This window comes from Bubalus kerabau, chromosome 2 (assembly GCF_029407905.1).
Source record: "Bubalus kerabau isolate K-KA32 ecotype Philippines breed swamp buffalo chromosome 2, PCC_UOA_SB_1v2, whole genome shotgun sequence".
Taxonomy (NCBI): Eukaryota; Metazoa; Chordata; class Mammalia; order Artiodactyla; family Bovidae; genus Bubalus; species Bubalus kerabau.
This window is the reverse complement of record NC_073625.1, coordinates 152,985,556-153,009,502: the sequence shown is the minus strand read 5'-3', so window position 1 is coordinate 153,009,502 and position 23,947 is coordinate 152,985,556. Positions and strand designations below refer to the sequence as shown.

General features: G+C 39.9%; 1 protein-coding gene and 1 long non-coding RNA gene across 4 annotated transcripts in view; both read left to right on the top strand.

The window, feature by feature from the left end:
• The first annotated feature begins 356 nt into the window (after positions 1–356).
• PPM1L (protein phosphatase, Mg2+/Mn2+ dependent 1L) overlaps positions 357–23,947 on the top strand; it is a 330,127-nt gene continuing 306,536 nt past the window's right edge. The window contains exon 1 of the mRNA XM_055569180.1: positions 357–819. Coding sequence (XP_055425155.1) covers positions 421–819 — 399 coding nt within the window. The 5' untranslated portion in view covers positions 357–420. The remainder of the gene's footprint in view (positions 820–23,947) is intronic.
• On the top strand, positions 826–13,354 carry LOC129643947 (uncharacterized). Of its 3 annotated transcripts, none has more exons than XR_008710616.1 (4): positions 826–7,834; positions 9,388–9,448; positions 11,132–11,177; positions 13,266–13,354. It is a non-coding gene; the product is annotated as an uncharacterized LOC129643947 (long non-coding RNA). The 3 variants fall into 3 exon arrangements; XR_008710617.1 differs by having other exon boundaries at positions 9,370–9,448; XR_008710618.1 differs by lacking the exon at positions 13,266–13,354 and adding an exon at positions 12,400–12,551.

The window sequence follows — 23,947 nt, the reverse complement described above, 5'->3', positions numbered from 1 at the left end:
AAACTCTCCAGCCCACCGCCGCAGACCCGCCCGGTTCAACTTCAACTTGATTTCTCTCGTCCAGCTCCGGCACCCGCGGCTGCTCTGCCACCGCTGGCGTCTCGGCCGCCGCAGCCGCCGCCTCACAAAGGGGCGTAGGGAGGGGGTAGCAGGCGGCGGGCACCGGCGCCGGTACGCAGGGCGCTAGCCTCCGGGCCGCCGAGGCCGGGAGACAAAAGGGAAACTGCCTCTGTTCGTCGGACCGGCTCGGAGCAGCCGGATCGTTTGCCTCCCGCCCGGCTCCGTGAGCCTCCTCCCCCTCGCCTACCTTCGTCTGCTGCTCCGCCTCCCTCCCCGCGGGCTGTTCCCGCAGTGCTCCGGGACCCAGCCAGCCTTAGGGGCGCGCGTCGCTGCTGGTGGTTGGGGCTCTAGCGATAATAAATGATAGAGGATACAATGACTTTGCTATCTCTCCTGGGTCGCATCATGCGCTACTTCTTGCTGAGACCCGAGACGCTCTTCCTGCTGTGCATCAGCCTGGCTCTGTGGAGTTACTTCTTCCACACGGACGAGGTGAAGACCATCGTCAAATCCAGCCGGGACGCCGTGAAGATGGTGAAGGGCAAGGTGGCCGAGATCATGCAGAACGATCGACTAGGGGGGCTTGACGTGCTGGAGGCTGAGTTCTCCAAGACCTGGGAGTTCAAGAGCCACAATGTGGCGGTGTATTCCATCCAGGGTCGGAGAGACCACATGGAGGACCGTTTCGAAGTTCTTACGGACCTAGCCAACAAGACTCACCCCTCTATCTTCGGGATCTTCGACGGGCACGGGGGCGAGGTAGGAATTCTCTGAGATTTTGTTTGAGTGTGTGTGTGTGTGTGTGTGTGTGAACTACAGGACGTTGTGTGCGCAGTAGGACTGGGTGCGAGGGGCGTGGTGATGACCTACCTGGTGGTGGGTTGGACAGAGCCACTAGTTCCATATATGACCAAGTTGTCAAAAACACTTCCGGATCCAGACCTCTTGTACAGAGGGTCCTATGCGAGGGAGGGAGGGTCATCTATAACCTATTTCGTGCCTCATAATTTATGAAGTTTTTCAAGGCCAGAACGCAGCAAATGACTGTGCTGGTTTTCCTGGGACAGTTAATGGTTTCTACTGTCTTAACTTTGGTCCAGGGCCTCAGCGCCCCTGTTATGGGTTGGAACCCGAACAAGGCACAAAGAAGGAATAAAGTCTCTTTGATTCTTGTTAGGAAAAAGATAACATCTGCAGATACGAGTCAGTGAGTGCTTAGTGAGGATGGAGGAAGCTGTGATTCCTTTCCATGTCCTTCTCCCAGAGGAGTAACCCGAGGGGGCAGCGCTGGGCTCCTTCCCAATTCCATTAACTTTGCATGTGCAATCCGGCCACTTGACAGCTGCGCTTAGCTGGCCGGCCGCTTTTAGCTGGATCGAGGCGCGGGACCGAGGTCCCTCTGGCTTTAGAAGAGGTGGCAAAGCCCGCAGAGGTAGCGATGCCCAGATTTCATCTCTGCGAAATTCCCCTAGCCGGCGTGGGACGGAGACGTCTCCCTGCTTCTAAATTCTTTTATTCGGGGTTCATGCGGGAGCAAGAGATGACGTTAGAGGTTCAGGTCGCTCTCCAGCATTTCTGCGGCATCCTGATTGCTTGCTGGGGCTCAGATTTCCTGGAGGTCGGAGCGAGAATTGGCATTGGTCCTTGGGCATCGGCCCAGGCGAAGTGAGTGGCAAACGTGCTTCAGCCACCCCATCTCTAAATCTGGCAGTTTGGAATGGTGTTTCATTGCTGCACACTTTCTTTTTTAAGCGTACTTTCTTACTCATATCCCCGCCCCTCCCCCCACCTTTGCCACCCCTTCTTCATCACTCCCCTCCACCCCATACTCCCATCCAACCCTCCCCTCATTTTATGGTCTCTGGGTGGGCTGTAGCGGGAATTCTCTTTCAAGCTTGTTCTTTGTTTTTGGTGAACACTGAGAGAGCTCTCAATTGGTTGTCTCTTTTGGTACCAAGTCACTTCAGCCACCACTCGGCTAATCTTTACAACATACTGCATCTAACTGCCTGGTAGAACCAACTTTGCCAGGAATGACAACTTACTAATAGTTGGAAAGTTTATTTGGTAGAGCTGAAATAAATTTTTGCGATTTTTCATCCATCCTAGCCTTTCTGTGTTCTGTGTTTCAAAATGAAGTTTTCTGACGGATTGTAATTTTGTAGCCTCTTATATAGCTTGGGGTTCTTTTCCTTTGAGTAGGTGAAAGGTGTGGAGTTAACTGAGGGAAGGGCCAAGATGTGAAGTTAATTGAGGGAAGAGCCACTGTGTACTTGGGTAAAAACATATCTGAAGGAGGAGGTTGCCAATATAATGACTGATTTGTTTCCTGGTTTGAGTCAGAATGCCTATATTTTCATTTTATGTCTTAAAAAAAAATGTTTTACATTTATTTGTTTTAATTGAAGGATAATCGATTTACAGAATTGTGTTGGTTTCTGCCAAACGTCAACATGAATCAGCCATAGGTATACATATGTCCCCTCCTTCTTGAGCCTCCCTCCCACCTACTTCCCCATCCCACCCCTCTAGGTAGTTACAGAGCCCTGGTTGGAGTTCCCTGAGTCATACAGCAAATTCCCATTGGCTATCTATTTTGCATATGGTAATGTAGGTTTCCACTGTTCCTCGATTCTTATAAATCATTTAATAAAGATTATGTTTATTACATACTTTTACATTAAAATTGTTGGCAGGTCTGATTCTTGTCTTAGAAAGTACAGTTTTATTAATTTAAAGGTCTGGATGTAGTATTAATGTGAAACTCTGGGCTGTGCTTGTCTGGGTGTGCTGGATTGTTATGTTTTGAACATGTGAGTAAATGGGGTGTTTTAAACTTTTCTTCCAAGTTGATATTCTAAAACTTAAATGTTGAAGACTCCAACAGATTTCAGGTTGAAAAATTCAGTATTATCTTCTGGTAGATGTATCAGTTAGAAAAGGGTCATAATAAATGCTTCTATTTAATTGGAAGTATTTTACCTGTATAAGGCTTTTCATTAAATTTTTAAATAATAAAGGAGATCATCGTTAGCCAGACTATGAAATGAGTTTCATTGTGCCTTCCATTAAAAAGTTTGCTATTTGCAAAATAATAAGTATTATCAGTACACTGAAAAGTAGAATAATTGTTCTCTGTATGACATTGTACAGACTGTAGCCAGTTCATTCATTTTGGCTTTGTTTTAGGACAAAATGAACTTATAAAAAGGAGCTATTTAATTGCTATTGGGAATGTGATGGCAAATAATATTAGGTAGCTTCTCTGTTGCTTTTTCTTTCATTCAAAGAAAATCTCACCATCTAAATCTTGTCTTTTGTGTGATTTAACTCCTTTAATATTCACCAGAGGAGGGTGCCACTGTTTGATTTTGGTATAGATGATGGTTATCACCTATCAGAAAAGAGGAAGCTTTTTCTGAACTCTGTGTATATAACTATGTGTTGTCTGTAGTGTAGTATGGAAGACAAATGAGGAATTTAATTTATTTATAATAATTCAGACTAATAATATAGGCTGCTAAAAATCAGGACCCATCTTCAATGGTAGTGCTTTTAGATATGGAAAGAACCTCAGCCACCTTGTATATCTGTTTCATTCTGTTTTTTAGATGGTATGTTTACTGATGGCAGGAGAAGCTGTGACTTTCCTAAGACTGCGTGGCTTATTCAAGGCCTTCAGTTTGATAATCTTTATATTAAACCAGTGGACAAATTTATTTGCATATTTACCTAGGTAAATAGATATCACATTAGGGATACACTGATGAATGAGATACAGTTCCTTTCCTCAAAGAGTTTTAATTTGGTAAGAGAGATAGACTTGTATACCAGAAATTATAGTTATGGTGTGCTTGCGGTTATCCGGGAGCTGGTGATGGACTGGGAGGCCTGGCGTGCTGCAATTCATGGGGTCGCAAAGAGTCGGACAGACTGAGCGACTGAACTGAACTGAACTGCAGTTATAGTTAGGGTCTTATTGGAACATTGTCATTTTAATCAAATTGGGAGGTCAGAGGCCCTGGGAAAGACACCCTGAAGCTGCATTTACTGCAAGGTTAAATGTATAGGTTTTCAGTCCGCGCTCTGCTTTAAACTGTCTGTGACCTCGGGCAAGTTTGCTTAAGCAACTTTATCTGGGAGTTTTTAGTCTGAAAAATATGGATAATAATGCATGTGAGGTTCACCTTCATCAGTTATTTAATAGCCTGTCTAGAAAAGTACTTGATGGATAGAAGGATGTGGAAGAAGAAGGCTTAGAGACCAAGAAGTCCGCAGTATTGGGGCAACAGTATTCAACAGAAGAAAAGAGACTCTACCCATGAAAGCCACAACTTTGATCACTAGAAAGTTGTATATTGGAAATAGATAGTTCATTAGGTATCTACCAAACTCTTTAGCACTGCTTGTTCGAACTTTTGGTGAACCAATTATTTATTTAGAATTTCAGGTATCCTAGCATTGGGGATGGAGAAGGCAATGGCACCCACTCCAGTACTCTTGCCTGGAAAATCCCATGGACGGAGAAGCCTGGTAGGCTGCAGTCCATTGGGTTGCGAAGAGTCAGACGTGACTGAGCGACTTGACTTTCAATTTTCACTTTCATGCATTGGAGAAGGAAATGGCAACCCACTCCAGTGTTCTTGCCTGGAGAATCCCAGGGACTGGGGAGTCTGGTGGGCTGCTGTCTATGGGGTCACACAGAGTCGGACACAACTGAAGTGACTTAGCAGCAGCAGCAGCATTGGGGAAGTAGCATCCAGACTTCAGGTGAAAATTTTCTGATGAGTAAAAAGGAATATTCTTTATGATTAATTGGTAAATTGGTATTCTGATTTGTACTTTAGCCTCTTATGAGTTAAGTTAACATGAGTTAGTTCTCTTGAGTCTATTCACTATTTATTTTTGACAAAGCTATGTCTCTGGACCTGTTATACTGAGGACCAGACCCAGAATGGCTGTGGCTTCTAGATGGATGCTATCGTAATGAGCCATGTTTTTTTTAGAGTTGCTATGGGCCGACTTCCTCACTTGATGCCCTTGGGCCCTTGAGACATTCTGACCACCATACTATAGGTAGATGGTTGACTCTGTGTGTGTGTCTAAAGTCAACGCAATGACTGTTTTGCTGTATAATGCAAATTAAAGCAACAAAAAGGAAAAAAAAAAGTGTAGATTGTATCAACGAATGTGGAAAGATTAAGATTATAAAATACTGTTTATCTAGGAAAATTGTTTTTGGCACTTATCTGTAATTTTTATTCACAGGCAAAAGGTGTTTTTTGTTTTTAAACTTTTTATATTAACTAGAAGAAATACCACTGATCCTTTGAGGCACTTTTTTCAATGTTCATGGCTGAAACTATGTAGAGAAATAATTGTTATGTACTCTGTATGCTTATGGGCATTACTGTATTCAAAGTCATGTATCATTGTATCATACAACTAACACACCATTTGGCCAGTGGTTTAAGCTTAGAGTTCCACACATAACTTCAGAGAGAAGCTATACTTCAGATGCTTGTCAGAAGCTATAGTCTTGAGGCTTAGCACTTAGAAGCTCAGAAGAAAAACTGCTTACGAAGGGTTGCCTGAAGGATATATACAGTCTGGTTCTTTAGATCAGTGGTTCTTAACTTTTCTTAAGTCATGCTTCTCTTTGAAGATGTTATGAAACTATAGACATATCCCCCAGAAAAATGGACATGAGCATCAAGTTTTGTTTATAATTTCAAAGAGAATTGGATGCCTGAAACCTCTGGATTTTAGGTTTAGTCTAGATAGAATAAAATCTGTTTCTGATAGATCTAGACCTGCAGGGAGCAGTGTACCTCGGTTGCCCTGATCACCTTCTCTGTCATTTTGTATTTACTGATGCGTGTGCTGGCATTTGCCTGTGAGGATTAGTATGAAGGATGGTCTTCCAAAATGTTTTGACAGATCAACTGCAGGATGTCATTGAGGACTTTGTTACCTTAGATAGTATTCTCTTGATAAGGACCAAGGGAGGGAGAGTTCACTGAGTGCCTTTTGTTTTTATCAAAAGGATGCTGAATCATGATTGGCTTATCTTGTGTTTGTTGGCTGCCAGAAGTGTTAGAGCCAAACCCCTGACCTACCTCTAGCAAGAGTGGAGAATTTTATTAATTTGGTACATCAACTGAGGCTTACTCCCAGGAAACTTTGAATTTCCTACGTTTACTTTTCTTTTGTCCCATTTTTCTCTTTCTCCTTTTAGATATGCCAGTTTATCTTGTGGTATAGGTGTTTATGTGTTTCATTAGATATTTCTGAAATAAGACATTACTAGTTCCAAATAAATAAATTATAAGTGGCACAATGAATGATCTGCTTTTCAGACATTACTGCTGCTATTAGTAAATTTTGGACTCCCACATTATTGACATACTAGAAGCCTGTAGATTTAGTGTGGACAAATACCTTATGGTTTAAGAGAAAAGTCAGATTGTTTTGGCTTTCAATGGCACATTAACCTTTCTGCCCCCAAAGAGGGAGGCACTTTCCCTTTAATAATCCACCCCTGTCCTGTGCTCAGTGGCTGTTTGTAGGTGAAGGTAGGATCCTGACTGCTGACTTTGTTGTATCTTCTGAACAGGTTGTTTAGGAATTCAGTTTAATTAAACATGCGTTTTCTGTATAGTCTGCGGCTTGTGGCAAACAAGAGTTATGTTCTCTGTGATGCCCATAGACATCAGTACATTCTCTGCCCTCAGGGAGCATTCCATCTACTTGAAGAGATAAGTTTTTTAAAGAAATAGCAGAACTACAAGATGCAGTTGGACTACCTGCAAGAGAGTGTTGGCCTGACTAAGGGAGCTTGGGGAGTCCTGGAAAATTTTGTAAAGGAACTGACATTTGACTGTATCTTCCTATTTTAGTAGACAGAGATTGGGTGGAGGGAGAATGAAAAGATAACATTACAGGTGAAAGAAAAAGTGTGAAAGTGGTATAGACGTAAAATGCAGGCATGGGAGAAGAAAGGCAGGTGGCTCTGTTTGTTTAGAGCAGGCTTTCCCCATCTGCTGCGATCTAGAAGCCCACACATTTTCTTCTTTATTTAAATACCTTCTATTTTATGATATACTTTATATTGCTTTTTAGATCATCTGTTTTTCAAAGTTAAGTATATTTGTTTAAAAAAGAAACTTCATTTCAGCGCTATGAGTGGAAAACCCAGAAAATGAAATTCTTGGCCTCCAACCTGCTAATAAGCTGTCTTCATCTTGATGGAGTAGAGTGATTCTAAAACAAGTTCTTCTCTTAGTCTCTGGTTACCTCTGGAGTCCTTCTGTCCCCCTCCCTTCGCTTGTTATGAGCAGAAAGGTGGCTTTTAAAGTTTAGTTGTTGGCCACAATTTGAAGTGAGGCAGGCCACTTGTTCCCTTTTCAGGTGGAAGGTGCCTCTAGTGAGGCCACTCTGTGAGGAGCCTTGATTGGGAACAGCTTTCTGACTCATGCGACAGATAAGATTTCATGTGTAACATCCCTCCATGGGGAACCCAGAATTATAGGCAGTTTACAGCGTTCTAGTGGAAATTCCATCCCTGTTTCTGTTGCAGTTAAATGAGGAGATATTATAGGAATAAGCCTGAATCCTTTCTAGCTTAGTTTAAAAAGTAAATAATTCTTCAGTTTTGGTACTTGAGCCATTATTGGTCACAAATTGTGATTACTTACAATGACAAGATACACAATGACAGCTGTGCTGGGGCTGCGGTTGAGGAGTCTTAGCCTGGACTTTGTGGTTTAAACAGGTGAGGAGCTGGAGATGCTGCTGGAACGGTTGTCAGCCCTGACACTGAAAGCCACGCTGAGGAGCCTGGGTCATATGCTGTGGTTAATGGAGAACCATAGATATTTTTGAGCAAAGGAATGGCTTTTAAATCCGTGGTTTCCTAATCCCTCTAATCTATATAGAGGATTGATTGGAGAAGGAAATGGCAATGCACTGCAGTATTCTTGCCTGGAGAATCCCCATGGACAGAGAAGCCTGGCGGGTTATAGTACATGGGACTGCAAAGAGTCAGACATGACTTAGCAACTAAACCACCAATGAATAAATACGATGGAAAGGGGGTGTGTGTGTGGCGGGTGGTGTCAGTTGATGAAGACTGGGCCAGAGCAGAGAAGAGGAAACCCTGGGGTGTGTGGGTCATTGCTGAAGAGGGGGAGAGATGAATTGGAGACCCTCTGAAGTAGCGAGGCTGCTGCCAGGGTTCCCAGTGTGGCACCATTGACATGAGAGATGGCAGCTGATAGAAGAGCAAATTTGGGCAATAGTGAGAATAGTGTGAGTTTGCCTATAAATTTTTTTTGGTTATCTTTAGACATTTTCTGAGATTCATAAAATGTTTGTTGACTGTTTAGCACCCCAGTTTGTAAAATGTTATTTCTGTCATACCTGATCTAAATGGACACATTTTAAAACAGTGAAAATAGGCATCGTATATAATATCTGATTTATTCAAATAGAAAGGCACTTATTACTGTTTTACTTTGTTACTAGGAATAATTTAGGTTTTGTTATGAGGTATAGCTTTTCTAAGACTAAAAAACAACAGGATATCTTTATATATCTTAAATGATTTCATTTCACTGACACTTATTTTAAATTTAAAAATATGTATATCATCCAGTCTCAGATGAAAATGTTTCCCAGGCTCTGTCCAGTTTAAATGTAAGCACATAATTCCATAGGGACTCAGATTTTTAAAAAAGTAATATTTAAATTTGGATGTTAATATTTGAAGCATTTGTTTTATTCCTAATTTCTATTTTGATTTTGAACTACTTCAGTAATATATTTTTGTGGTTTAATTTTTATTACCAGTTTAATAATTCTATTTAATAAATGGTAAAGTAAATCTGCAGCAAACTAAACATATTTAAAAATAATTTTAAAATTATAAAAGTAGTATGACTACATGATTGCATAGAAAAAAAATCACTCCAAATTTCATTATTCTGTCACATCCACTATTATGATTTTGGTGTATTACTTGTTCATCTTCTTTTATATGTTTTAAAATATTATTTTACATTGTTATAATGATATACATATAGTTTTACATCTTGGCTTTTTTCCCACTTTGTATAGACTCAGTTATTTTGCTCCATAATTCTTTGTTATATTTCTAATGTATTTTTTAGTGATGGACTAATATTTTACTGGATATTTGATGAATTACTTAATCGCTTCCTTATTGGTATACATTTAGATTCCTCTGATTTTTCACCATTGTAAACAGTAAATATGGTTGTAATAAGTATTGTTGTGCTTTTACTGTAGTTTGGGTTATTTCTCCAGGGTGGATTTCCATAAGTGGGATTTCTGGATCAGAGAAGACGTGAATAAACCACTATTCATGGTAATAATAATAATAATAATGGTTGACAGTTATTGAATGTATATAATATTCCAGGGAGTATTTAAAGTACTTTATGAAAGTCAAAGTGTTAGTCTCTTAGTCCTGTCTGACTCTCTGCAACCTCATCGACTGTAGTCCTCCAGGTTCCTCTGTCTGTGGGATTTTTGAGGCAAGAATACTGGAGTGGGTAGCTATTCCCTTCTCCAGGGGATCTTCCTGACCCAGGGATTGAATCCTAGTCTCCTGCATTGCAGGCAGATTCTTTACCATCTGAGTCACTAGGGAAGCCTAAGTACTTTATATATATTATCAAATTTTGATGATCATGACACTTTTTTGAGGTAGGTACTGTGTTATACACACATAAGTAGAAATTAAGGCTCTGAGAGGTTAAGTAATTTGCCCAAGGACTGTCCACAGCTCCTAAGTGGTGAAACTAGAATTTGAAACTGGGATTCAAACTTAGAGCTATTTACCTCCAAAGCCTGTGCTGTCAGTTTCCAATCGAAGCTCTACAAATCTGAAATTTGAGCAATAAAGTGCAGATAGCATTGTTAGGTGGACAGTGCCTGGTTTTCTCATGTTGGTAAGAGATGGAGTTTCTTTTTTATGGTTGTGTCCCTGTGTCCCTAGACATGTTGCTTTTGAAAACTCTTTGCTGGTACCTTGGTAGGTAGATTTTATAATTACCTGGGAAAGTCCTGAAGTTAAATAAATTAGGGGTCAGAAGTCAGAGCAGGTGGTGACTCACGCTTAGTCTTTCTCAGCTACTCCCCTTCTTTGCTGGCAGAATCTCTATCCCACTATAGAGAATCCCTAACATTTTTGCCTCTTAGCTCATGAAAGGCTTCTGTAGGCATTCTCAACAAACAATAATGATTTATATTTTATTTTATTCTAAAGTACCAAAGGTTTGAATTTATAATAAGTATGTAGGTTTTTGTGTATGTATATATTTGCATAATTTCTCTTTTATACTCTTTTATACTGAAGCACAGTTTTGTTTTTTTTTTTGGAGGATCAATAACTTCCTAATATGTAAATGATTGTTAATTTTAAAGAGCAAGGTAGCATTTTTTCATTTGTTTTTAATACTGAGTTGATATGTTTAGTTTGAGTATGTGCGAAGTCTTGCGTTTCCATCTCAGAAGGCTCCCTAAAACTTTGTTCTCTTAGTTGGCCTTATTTCAAGCCCAGTCTTTGTGATAGAGATAATCTATTTTTAATATAAATCTTCAAAGGCAAAGTTTAAGTAAACAAAGGAAGACATTATTTTAAAGATAAGAGTGGCTCTGTAGTCCCCTTATAGCTTTCTTTTATAGTTATAGGCCCTCCCTTGAAAAGTACAAAGCATTTAAAGTAAATATTCATATGGAGAGAAACCATGCATTCTGATATGTTAATAACTTTCAATAAAGTAACTTTCAATAAAGTTGAGGTCTGTACTATGAAATACTATGCTTAGAAAGTGAAGATATGATACTTTACATCTGAAAAATAAATCTATAAAAATCTCACTTTCTTGGTCTCTCTGGGGAATTTTTTTCCCCCTTTCTCTGTTTAGTGAGAATGGGACCCAATTTAATGGAACATCAGCAGCCTCCAATTTTTTAAGAATGAGGGAGGGCTTTGGTAGTTGAGTCTGTTAAGGAAAGAATGAGACTTACTTTCCTCCATTCCTAGAAGACAAGGAAGTTCCTGTCAGCTACTGCAGATGGACCACCCAAAGGTAAGTTTGGTGCCATTGTGTATAATTGTGTAAGATGTAAACTGTATAATGGTGCCAGGTAGAGAGACACCCTTTTCTGTGTGTACAGAGGAACTGTCTGTTTCCCAAGCTAGGTATCTGTGGGCCTGTAATCACCTAGAAAGGGTGCTTTTTAAAAATTTCTATAAAAGTCACCATAACAATAGGCTAGACTTCTGAGACTCACATTCTTTACCATACCATCCATCCTTGTTTCGCTTCTGTGTGAGCAGGTGACAGATAATCTGTATGTCTTAGTTTGCTAAGCCAAAGGCCAGTTATTCACCGCACATTATGCCAGCAAACTTTATGACTTCCCTGGAGAAGTAAACACTTATTTGCGTTTGCTTTTCAAAGTTATTGGTCATTATAAATGTGAATGGGGATTTAATGCCCTGAAGCTATAAATCTTAAATATTTCAAATGGTGTTTTTTTTATAGGACAGTCTATATTTAGCATTAGTGGTAAAGTTTACACCTAAAAAGGTTAAGAAATTTTTATTCTCTTCCTTATAGAATTGCCAGAGAATAGAAACTATTTTATTCTGATACATATATACTGTTTCTTTTTAATCTACTGAGTGGTTTTGTTTCTTTTTTTAATTAAATAGATTAACTCTTAGTTAAATTAGTCACTGACATTTTCTAGCCAGTAAGGCTCTTAACTGACACTGTCAGGATTTATAGAAATTGAGACATAGTAGGATTTCGATCATACTGTTTGCCTTTTTGATCCTTAATATGATGAGTTGAATTTGCTGTAAGAACTGATTTGCATATGCGTATGATAAATATAACTGTCCTAGAATTTGGGATTAGGAAGTTTTTAGTTCTCTTTTATTTTAACTCTCAGATGTTTTTCTAAATTTCTGTTTAGAAAGAAGATAAATTTTCTCTTTAGATAGGCTTGGCAGAGATAGTGAATTGTCATATAATCCAAATATAGTACCTAAAGCTTCACAGCTACATGGATAATCTATTTTTAAAGACTTTCATCAAGGAGATTTCACATTGTCCCTGGAGAATTTTTGTCTCTATAATCCTCTCTCAGGAAAATCATCTTTATATGTGAATTACATTCTGTTGGTTTAAGTGTATTTCTTTTAGTCTGGCCTCAATGGAGATAATGTAGGATTAGGTTGTTACCGTTCATAAATCAGTAAGATTAAGGTAATCAGAAATCTCCTTCCCTTGTATTAAACAGGCACATCAAATTTATGGAAGAAGTATTCATCTTGGAAAGAGGAGATACAAGATAATTTCAACCAAAGACAGAATGATGTTTCCAGATAATCAATAATACCTCCTCTTTGTTAAAGAGCCAGTTGGGCAATAAAGGAAATGTCCTCTTCCAGTTTTACAGATTGGCTGGTTTTGTCTTTCATATTCATTGTCAGAGACTTAGGCTGCAGCAGAAGTAAATTCAAGCTATACACCTAGCTAGTGCATTATTTGGAAGTTTTTGGTTGTAGGTGACATAGAACTCAAGTGGAAGCAGCTTAAACTCTAGGTTTATTTATTATCTCATGTACCAAATGTCCTGGAACTACGTGTTTCCAAGGTTTGATTCAGTAGCTCAGTGACTTCAAGTCTTTGTATAACTACATCCAGAGACGTGAAAAAGAAACTGTACTGTCCTGCATTCTTAAAGCCTGAGGAAAGCCTATCTAGAAACTACAGCTTACATCTCCTAGGCTAGAATTGTTTTCCATGGCTCAACTGGGAATGGGCCATGGGAAAATTATCACCATGGTGATGATCTCTGACCCAACATATTTCACCTCGGTTCTGGAGAAGAGCGCAGCCTCCTTTGGAGATCATGGACAGCCTAGGAAGGTGAACAAGGCCTGAGTTTTGTTAGCTAGAAGAAAGGCAAGTGGGAAGGGTTGTTGGTTGGGCCACACACACGGTCTGAAGAGGGTTCAGAGAAGGTGGCCTGGAACATTTCTTATCTACACATTAGCAACCTCATTGTAGAATGTTGCTATGAAGTGTGTAACACTGACATGAGGGAAAAAGTTAGAAGACTTTAGAAAAGGGTAAACCATCTTATTTTCAAATTGGCTTTAGGGCGGTTTGCCTGGAAGGAAACCATGGTTCCAGAGGAATTGTCGAGTGCTGGAGCAGGTGGGCGAGTGCTGGAGCCATCTTACCCTGGTACCTCTGCTGGTTTTGGTGAAGGTTATTCTTTTTTTTTCCTCCATTGAGATTTCAAGAAGATTCTTGCTCTAATTTCTACTACATGTCTTGTAAGAAAACTGCAGCTGATTGTGGAAGAGTCCCTTATGGAGGGTGGAGGGAGTTGGGTTCTAAGTTGGTTTAAAAATATAAGATCATGTATAGCCAAAATCTCTTTGGAATGATCCCTCAAGTTGACTATAGAGAATGGTGTCTATGATGTTGTATTTCTTATTCTGTAGGGCAGTATCTAGGTATAAATATATAATATCCCCAAGTCATGTATGTGCTGTGCTGTGGTTAGTTGTGACACCATGGACCATTGCACATCAGGCTTCTTTGTCCATAGGATTCTCCAGGCAAGAATACTGGAGTGGGTTGCCATTCTCTTCTCCAGGGTAATTCCCAATGCAGGGATTATACCCAAGTCTCCCACATTGCAGGCTGATTCTTTACCCTCTGGGGCACCAGGGAAGCCCAAATCATGTAGAGTGTAAAGTATGGGATGGAGAAGGAAATGGCAACCCACTCCAGTATTCTTGCCTGGGAAATCCCATGGACAGAGGAGCCTGGTGGGCTGCAGTCTATGGAGTTGCACAGAATTGGACATGACTGAAGCAACTAAGCATAAAGTACAGGATGTGCATATAAAATATAGTTTAAGGTGTTTTAAGTGATATAAAAGAGTATCTTGAATTTGTGTAAATTTGTAAATAGTATCATTTCACTGTACCTTCTGTAAGATAATAGGATAAGAAATTGAAGAATGTTTTGAGATTTTCAAGTGACAACAGGAATTTATTTTCTTTAGAGAGAGAGTGTGTTATATATTTCTGTGTGATCACTTTGAGAAAATTTAGTTTCTTAAAGTTTTAAAAATACAAAGCAGAATAAACATCTGGTTTTTTGGAGTCAGGTTGAATTTATCCTGATTATTTTGAAAGTCGGTTTTAGAAGGATAATTATAATGCCATATTGAATACTTTTATTTTTAATCTAAGTGCCAGCCGTATCTTTGACACCAGATGGAAATATAGAGATGGGTACCCAGCATGGTAATTTGTATTCATTAACACATAGAAGTAGTTTATACTTGCTATTTCTTTTTTTGCCTATGGCTTGAGACCTTGGGGGATTTTATTCTCCAGCAATTTCAGAGTAGACCAATCAGGAATTCTGACCTTTCCCACTTTTCCTAGTGCCTTTCCTGAGCATCTGATATGGTTGTGCTGTGCTGTGTTCAGCTGTATCTTACTCTTTGAGACCCTATGGACTGTAGTCTGCCAGGATTCTCTGTCCATGGAATTTTTTCCAGGCAAGAATACTGGAGTGGGTTGCCATGCTCTCCTCCAGGGAGTTCTTCCTGACCCAGGGTTTGAACTGGTGTCTCCTGTGGCTCCTGCATCAGCAGGTGGATTCTTTAGCACTGTGCTACCTGGGAAATCCCAATCTGATATGGTACTTGAGGTCTAAATTCGTTTGATAAATGTCTGGTCCTGGGTTTGTCTAAGAATAAGACTTTTTGAGCAGCAAGGAATTCTTGGAAAGGAAGCTTGTATTTTAAATAGCTGTGAGAACCAAGTGGCTGCTGCTGAAGAAATCACATGGGTAAAGAGCTGGCATTCTAACGGGGGCTAGAGAAGCTCTCTACCCTTTCTTGTTAGAGTCAAAGACCCTGCTCTGGTTCACAGAGTCACACAGTGATGGAAACTTTTTATTCCCAAAGACTTATGTAATGCAAGTAGTTTAGACATGAAATAGCACAGACAGGCATGTATTTTGGCAATATCGCCTAAATTTGATGGAAAGGGCTGTTAGTTTTTTTCTGTCTCTCAAAAGTAGGATAACAGTGGGAGTGCCCAACTGATATTTTCACTTTACCTGAGAGAAGTCTCAGCTCTAGCCTTCATGGTGACTGTCTGTTAATGGAGGTTAGGATATTGACTTTCTTCATTAAAGAAAATTTAACATTGATGTGATATTATTATCTGATACACAGTCCGTATTCCAATTTTGCCAATCATCCCAACTGTTCATTTTAAAAACAGCTTTACGTATGATTGACATACAATAAACTGCATATGTTTAATATATACAATTTGATTAGTTTTAGACTGTGTGGGGTCACAATAAACTGTGGAAAATTCTGAAAGAGATGGGAATCCCAGACCATCTGACCTGCCTCTTGAGAAACCTGTATGCAGGTCAGGAGGCAACAGTTAGAACTGGACATGGAACAACAGGCTGGTTCCAAATCGGAAAAGGACTACATCAAGGCTGTATATTGTCACCCTGCTTATTTAACTTATATGCAGAGTACATCATGAGAAACGCTGGGCTGGAAGAAGCACAAGCTGGAATCAAGATTGCTGGGAGAAATATCAATAACCTCAGATATGCAGATAACACCACCCTTATGGCAGAAAGCGAAGAAGAACTAAAGAGCCTCTGGATGCAAGTGAAAGAGCAGAGTGAAAAAGTTGGCTTAAAACTCAACATTCAGAAAACTAAGATCATGGCATCTAGTCCCATCACTTCATGGGAAATAGATGGGGAAACAGTGGAAACAATGGCTGACTTTATTTTTCTGGGTTTCAAAATCACTGCAGATTCTGATAGCAGCCATGAAATTAAAAGACGCTTACTCCTTGGAAGGAAAGTTATGACCAACCTAGATAGCATATTCAAAAGCAGAGACATTACTTTGCCAACAAAGGTCCGTCTAGTCAAGGCTATGGTTTTTCCAGTGGTCATGTATGGATGTGAGAGTTGGACTATAAAGAAAGCTGAGCGCCAAAGAATTGATGTTCTTCAACTGTGGTGTTGGAGAAGACTCTTGAGAGTCCCTTGGACTGCAAGGAGATCCAGCCAGTCCATCCTAAAGGAGATCAGTCCTGGGTGTTCATTGAAAGAACTGATGTTGAAGCTGAAACTCCAGAACTTTGGCCACCTGATGCGAAGAGTTGACTCATTTGAAAAGACCCTGATCCTGGGAAAGATTAAGGGCAGGAGGAGAAGGGGACGACAGAGGATGAGATGGTTGGATGGCATCACCGACTCAATGGACGTGAGTTTGGGTGAACTCCGGGAGTCAGTGATGGACAGGGAGGCCTGGCGTGCTGCGATTCATGGGGTCTTAAAGAGTCGGACACGACTGAGCAACTGAACTGATAGATACTTGTGAAACCATTACTACCATAGAGATAATGAATGTATCCACTACCATGAGATAATGAACATTTCCATCACCCTCAAAAGTTTCTTCGTGCCCCTTTGTAATACCTTTATTCTAATGTTCTTCTCCAATCCATCCCTTTATCACTGGATATGCTTTCTGTCACTATAGAGTTAGTTTGCACTTTGTAAATGTAATTTATATAAATGGAAATATACAGTATGTATGTCCTTTTTTCCTGGCTGCTTTCCCTCACCCCGCCCTAGCATAATTATTGAAATTCTTCTGTGTTGTTGTATCCATCAATAATTAAATTCATTTTTATTGCTTAGTATTCTATTGTATGGATATACCAACAATTCAGTATCCATTCACATGTTCCTGGACAGTGAATTGATGCCAGTTTTTGCCTGTCAGTATGTGTACTGACATATGCCTTCATTGTATGTGGGTGTGCTCAGATGCTCAGTCACGTCTGACTGTTTGTGACCTCATGGACTGTAGTCCACCAGCCTCCTCTGTCCATGGCATTGCCCTTGGGTAAATACCTGGGAATAGAAGGACTGGGTGATATGGTAGGTGTTATATTATCTTTTTAAGAAACTGCTGGGTAAACTGCTATTCCAAAGTGGTTGTACTGTCTTACATTTTCATTATTGGTGTATGAGAGTTCTAGGTGCTCCATAGACTCGCCAGTCTTCTGAATTTTAGTTTTGGGTTGGCCAAAAAGTTCATTCAATTTTAAGTAAAAAAAGACATAGTTTTCCTATTTACTAAGAACTTTATTGAACAATGTATTCACTAACTGAACAAACTTTTTGGCCAACCCAATATAATTCCTGCGGCTGCCGCTAAGTCGCTTCAGTCGTGTCCGACTCCGTGCGACCCCATAGATGGCAGCCCAGCAGGCTCTGCCGTCCCTGGGCTCTCCAGGCAAGAGTACTGGAGTGGGTTGCCATTGCCTTCTCTGAATATAATTCCTAGTAGTCATGAATTGGTTGCTCAATATGGTTTTAGTTTGCATTTTCCTAATGACTAATGATATTGAGCATCTTTTTAATGTGCTTTGGGGAAGATGGTCTTCTTTTAGAAAACAGAAAAAGGTGGTTATTAAATTTTGGTTTTCTTGTAAAATCTGACTTTTAATCCTTTTCTCTTTGGTGTGAGTGAAAGAAGAGAATAAGAAGTGAAAGGAGTGATGAGACATGACTGTCTCTTACTGAGAGGCTAGGAGTACAGCCAAAAATAAGAGGTGTTGAGAGGCTGTGCAGGATAACCAGGAAATTAGATGAAACAAGGAGAGCAGAAAAGAAAGACGAGGCCAGTGACCACTAAGGACAGTTTGTATTATCAGATTCTTTCATGTTCTTAAAACCACAGGTTCTTGAATTTCAAATGAAAAATCTGCAAGAGACTTCTCCTAAATGCCTTTGAAAACAGAGACTGTAGATACTGCTTCTGCCTTCTTTCTACTTATCATTTCCTGTTGTCATCTGAACTTTTTCAAATCTGGTTTTTTGGTGGTCTCCAGAGGCCTCATAACTGCCACGTGTGATGACTTGATTTCAGTCCTCATCTTAGATTTTTCTGTAGGATCTGGCTTTCCTGACCACCTATGTCTTAAGACTTGTCTCCCTAGCCTTAGTGACACTTAAGTTTTTTTTTCTTTTTTGCCTTCTCTTCTCTTAGGTTTTCACTTCCTTATGAACCTGGGTTTTGAGGACAGCTCTCCTCAGTGTACTGGTCCCATTCTGTTCCTTTGCACCAGTATCTTTGCAGCTTCCTGGGATTCAGCCATCCTCTTTGAGAAGAGGGCTTTCCTTCCCATCTAGAGTCCACATCTTTTCATGCTGACTGACTTTTATTTCTTGATGTCACCTCCGTAGCCACCTGTTTGAAACCAAATTTGCCTGCTGTGTTCATAGATTAATTTTATCTTCAGACTTGTCTCTTTCTGTCATGGCATTACTGTCTTGTTTTCAGTCTCCCACTCTTGAAACTGCTACTTTTGTTTCTTCTCTCTTCATTCAAGTCTGTGAGACTGTATCATACGTCTCATTTCTGTCTCCATCTTCATAGTCCCACAGCCACCATCCTAATTCAGGCTTTCATTGCTTCCTGCTAGGATTGTGACTGTGGCTTCCTCATGGGTTACTTAGTCTCTGCTCACTCTCCCTGCCAATCTACGCACTGATACCTTTGATAGGTCAGTCTTTTAAGCTCACTGGCTGGTACTTTGTTTCTTTTAAAAAGTCTTTGACTTCTGACCAGCCATGATACATTTCTCTGAATTTATTTGTGGGATACTCTTAACAACATTCCTGACTACTTTACCTTATTCAACCTTCTCTTGTGTCGCTCTCCTACACAAAACTCTGCACTGCAGCAGAACTAGTCTTTTTATTATTCCCCAAATACGTGACAGGTACACATGCCCACTGCTGCTGCTTGTGAAAAGCTCTATTCTGTTCTGATTCCTATTCCTCTTCTCATAACTGTGTTTTATCTTTATTAAAAAAAAAAAAAAAAAAGTGAAAGTGAAAGTTGCTCAGTCATGTCCAACTCTTTGCAAACCCCATGGACTCTCTCTTGTATTATTACTCATTTTTAAGGTACCTTTTCTCTTCAGCCAGAGTTCAGCTTCCTTGAGTTTCATGTCTCTCTCAAATCCCTAAGGTGTGCCTGCACTGTTCCAGATGCTTGCATTCTGGTAATAACAACGCCTTACAATAATCCTGGAAATAATGATGCCTTACAGATGAAAAGGCAACACCAACTTCTGTGACTGCATTTGTTATCATTCCACCAGTTGGAAACCACAGGGCCCTGCCATTCTGACCAAGTGCCTGCGACGTGCCAGATGCTTTCCCTGATGCTCTTTCACTGAATCCTCATGGTCTTTGCGGGCTGCTGTGGATATCTTCAGGCTTCCCAGGTGGTAGTTGTGGTAAAGAACTTGCCTGCCAAGGGTTTGATCACTGGGTCAGGAAGATCCCCCGGAGGCGGGGATGGCAACCCACTCCAGTATTCTTGCCTTGAAAATTCCATGGACAGAGGAGCCTGGCAGGCTACAGTCTTAAGGGTCACAGAGTTGGATGCAACTGAAGTGACTTAGCATGCCCGTGGTTGTCTTCATTTCACAGATGGGGAAACTGATGCTCAGACTACTGTGTGCCCAGAGTTACACAACTGCTAAGTGGAAGGGCTGGAATGAAAATATTTCTCTTGTCTGCCCCATTGCCAAATCCCCCTTCTCTGTACCACACTGTCTGTATAGGCAACGACAAGTTTTGGCAGGGCCTTCACCTGGGGGTTATTTCTGAGGTACTGTTAGCTCTCAGTTTCTACCATTTTAGATTATCTGTAATGGATATTTCAAGTACATGGAAATGGAATCAAGTTGAGGAAATAAAGTAATTTATTTACATCATTCACTTGTATTTACTTTTTGCTTTTTCTCATCAACTCTTGTGACTTGTGCAATGTATGGTCCATCCAAAAGCTGTTTAAATAATGACCAAGAAAAATGCAGATTAAATATATAGAATTCTGAAGGTGAGCCTAGGCGAGTGGTTTTCATCAGTTTGACAGGTGTGATCCTATATCTGGTTGTAAGGCAGGAATTTTGAAAATTGAAGCCGGCTTTTCAAAAGAAGCTGGCAACCAAGATTCTCTGATTTAACTCAGTCTTCCCTTCCCAAGGTGGCTCAATTATTTTGCTGGGTTGTTACGGATTATAGGGCATTAGGCATGCCTCAGTTTTCAAAGGTAACTACAAAAGGACATTCTAGAGAATCCCAAGAGCATCATGCAAAATAAAATTATAGTATTTAGTGAGTATCAGAGAGTACAAATGAACAACTTTGGCTGCCTAGGGGTGGAAACAGACTTGAGATTTGGAACTCAGACATTCTTGGTTTGTACTCGAGAGGAGAGAGGCATCAGATAAGTTGCATGACAGAAGAGAAAATAGCTTACTGATAGTGTGAGAATACCTTTGGAAGAAGTGAACGTCATCAACTTTATCTTATTTTGCCTAATGTCATGAAAATATATGCTTCTTCTACACTATTGAGTTAAAAGAATGGCATGTTAGAAAACATCCAGCATGAGGGGGTGATAGATTTCTCATGTACAAAATGGACATTTTCTACTTTGGGGAGAAGTAGACAACTTTTGGGGAGCTTTTTGACTCATATTCAGAACTCAAGTAACTCAGTTCTTAACAGGTAACTCCACTAGCTACCTCTTCGCCAGCTCTTCCAACCATGGGAAACAGAAATTGCTCTATGGTTCTTTTCACCCATGCAGTAGTCACTGATCACCACTCCAGAGAGAAGCAGGCCACATAGGATGAAAACATGTTATTTCCTCAAGCAATTCATTAAATTTCCCTTTGCTCTGTTTAGTTGTTCAGTTGTGTCTTACTTTTTGTGACCCCCATGGACTGTAGCCTGCCTGGCTCCTCTGTCCACGGCAGTTCTCCAGGCAAAAACACTGGCGTGGGTTGCCATGCCCTTCTCCAGGAGATCCTCCCAACTCAAGGACTGAATCCAGGTCTCTTGCATTGCAGGCAGATTCTTTACCATCTAAGCTACTAAGGAAGCCCAATTTCTCTTTGGCAGTGTCCAGTTTGAGTAGAAATTCATTAAAAAAAAAAAAATTCTTATTTTTTTAAAAAATGAGTATTCTATTAAAATCTTTTATTATTATTATTATTTTTTTGCCATGTGGGGTATTGGATCTTAGCTTCCTGGTCAGGGATTGAACTGGCGTCCCTTGCATTGGAAATGTGGAGTCTTAACCACTGGATGGTCATGGAAATACCCAAAACATTTTTAATTTCTTGAAATTGGGTAGAAGTTATGGCTATGAATGTTTGGGTTAGCATTATGCCTGTTTTTAACTGTTATTGTATGTCTCCTTTCAGATATACCATACTACCTTGGCGCCTTATACATACCCCATAAATGTTTATCAGATTCATCTCATCAGGGAATCAGAGAAGATTAGTATTATGAAAGTTCTTAGGTAGCTTTTTGACTTCTTCTACAATGAGGATTTTATCTAAATAATTTCTAAAATGTTTTTTTTCTTTAAAATATTTAAAAATTGTGGCAAAATTATATGACATATAATTTCCCATCTTAACTATTTTTAAGTGAACAGTAGTGTTAAGTATATCCATGTTGTTATACAACAGATCTCCAGAACTTATTCATCTTGGAAAACTGAAACTCGATGTCTATTGAACAGTAATTACTATTTCTGTCTATCTCCATCCTATTCTAACTGCCATTCAGCTTCCTGTTCCTATGAACAACTACTTTAGAGAACTCATGTAAGTGAAATCATTCAGTATTTGTCTTTTTGTGACTGGCGTATTTCCCTTAGCAAAATGTCATCAAGTTTAATCTATGTTGTAGAATGTATAATCTTTTGTATTGTATGTACCATATTTTGTTCATTCACTCATCTATCACAGGATATTTGGGTTGTTTCTATCTCTTGGTTATTGTGATAATGCTTCTATGTACACGAGTATGTAAATATGTCTTTGAGATCTTGCTTTCAGTTTTTTTGGATATATAATCAGAAGTGAGAATGCTGGATTACATGCTTGTTATTGTTCAGTTGCCAAGTCATGTCCAACTTTGCGGTCCCATGGACTGCAGCACGCCAGGATCATAATGGTAGTTCTATTTTAATTTTTTGAGGAACTGCCATACTATTTTCAATAGTGATTGTTTTGTTTTACACCTACTCTCAGTGCACAAGGGTTCCAACTTCTCCACTTCCTCACTAACACTTCTGCTTTTTCAAGTAGTAGCCATTGTAATTGGAGAAGGAAATGGCAACCTACTCCAGTATTCTTGCCTGGAGAATCCTAGGGACAGAGGAGCCTGGTGGGCTGCCATCTATGGGATCGCACAGAGTCGGACACAACTGAAGTGACTTAGCAGCAGCAGCCATTGTAATGGGTATGAGGTGATAGCTCATATTTTGATTTGCATTCCTTTAAGGATTATTGATCGTGAATATCTTTTCATATACTTTTTGGCCATTCATATATCATCTTTGGAGAAATGCCTATTCAAGTCTTTCATTCATTTTAAAATCAGGTTATCTATTTTTGTTGTTATTGAGTTTTAATAGTTCTATATATTCTAAATATTAACCCCTTACTAAATAACTGACTTGCAGATATTTTCTTCCAAATTTCTAGTAATGTTTTTGTAACTTTTTATGTTGATATAATTACAAACTTACAGAAAAGTTGCAAGATTAGTACAGGGAACTCTTGCATACTCTTTATGCAGAATCACTGGTTTTTTGAAGGACCACCTAGGTTTCTTGACATTTTAGTGAGCCTTCTAAACAGAATGAACTACTTGTGGCTATGGGAGATATAAAAATGTAAACATGGTCCCTGTTTGAACATGGAAAATGAATAAGAATGTTTATAAAGCAGCAAGTACAGATGAGAATTATATAGATAGGAACACAAGTGAGAAGGGGCCAAAAGTAGGAATAACTTGCGTTATTAGAACTGGAGACTTGTCCTGGTGGTTTTCAAACATGGGATTTTTTGTCCCCTGGAGGACTTCTGGCAGTGTTTGGAGACTCACTGGTTGGCATCACTTCAGGGTGCATGGCAGAAAGTTGTACTGCTGGCATCTAGTAGAGACCGGGAGTACTGCTAACATCTTGCAGTGTATAGGGCAGCCCCTCACTATCAAGAATTATGCAGTCCAAAATGTTAATAGTGCCAAAGCAGAGAACTCTTGCCCTATCCCCAGGAACCAGACTTTGCAGAAAACCTGTCTTGAGAGCTTTAAAGGCTTTGGGCCTAGAAATTCTGTCAAACATGTCCAGAGCACTTGGATAGCACAATGAAGACTACTTAATTAAAGAATAGGTATGAAAAAAATTTTCTTTCTTTTTTATGTATAGCCCACAACCAGGGAACTTAGTTGGTCTTCTTACTATAAATTTTCCACAGTGAACAGTCTAAAAATACTCTCCCTGGTGTTATTTTGCATTGCAGTCACTTGTAGCTCACATGTTTCTGTTACCGTGTTCTCTTCTCTCTGCCATTTGCTGCTGCAGAAAAGCTATGTAAATTCTGAAAAAAGCAAATGTTACTGTGCTTGATGCTTAGATACTTGTCTTGATGCCTAGAGGAAGAAAGCAGTGGTGTTGGGGAAAGGTGCCTTAGGTGGCTTTCTTTCCATTCTCATTCACTGCAGAGAAGCTGGTTGCCAGCTGTCTTTTATCTCTTGCTCCAGTAGGTTGGGAGGAGAGTGGAAATAGTATGGGCGTTGGCATCCTGTGGACCCGGATTTGATTCCAGGCCCGTCCATTACTAGCTGTCTGACTTTGGGCAAACACAGTATGT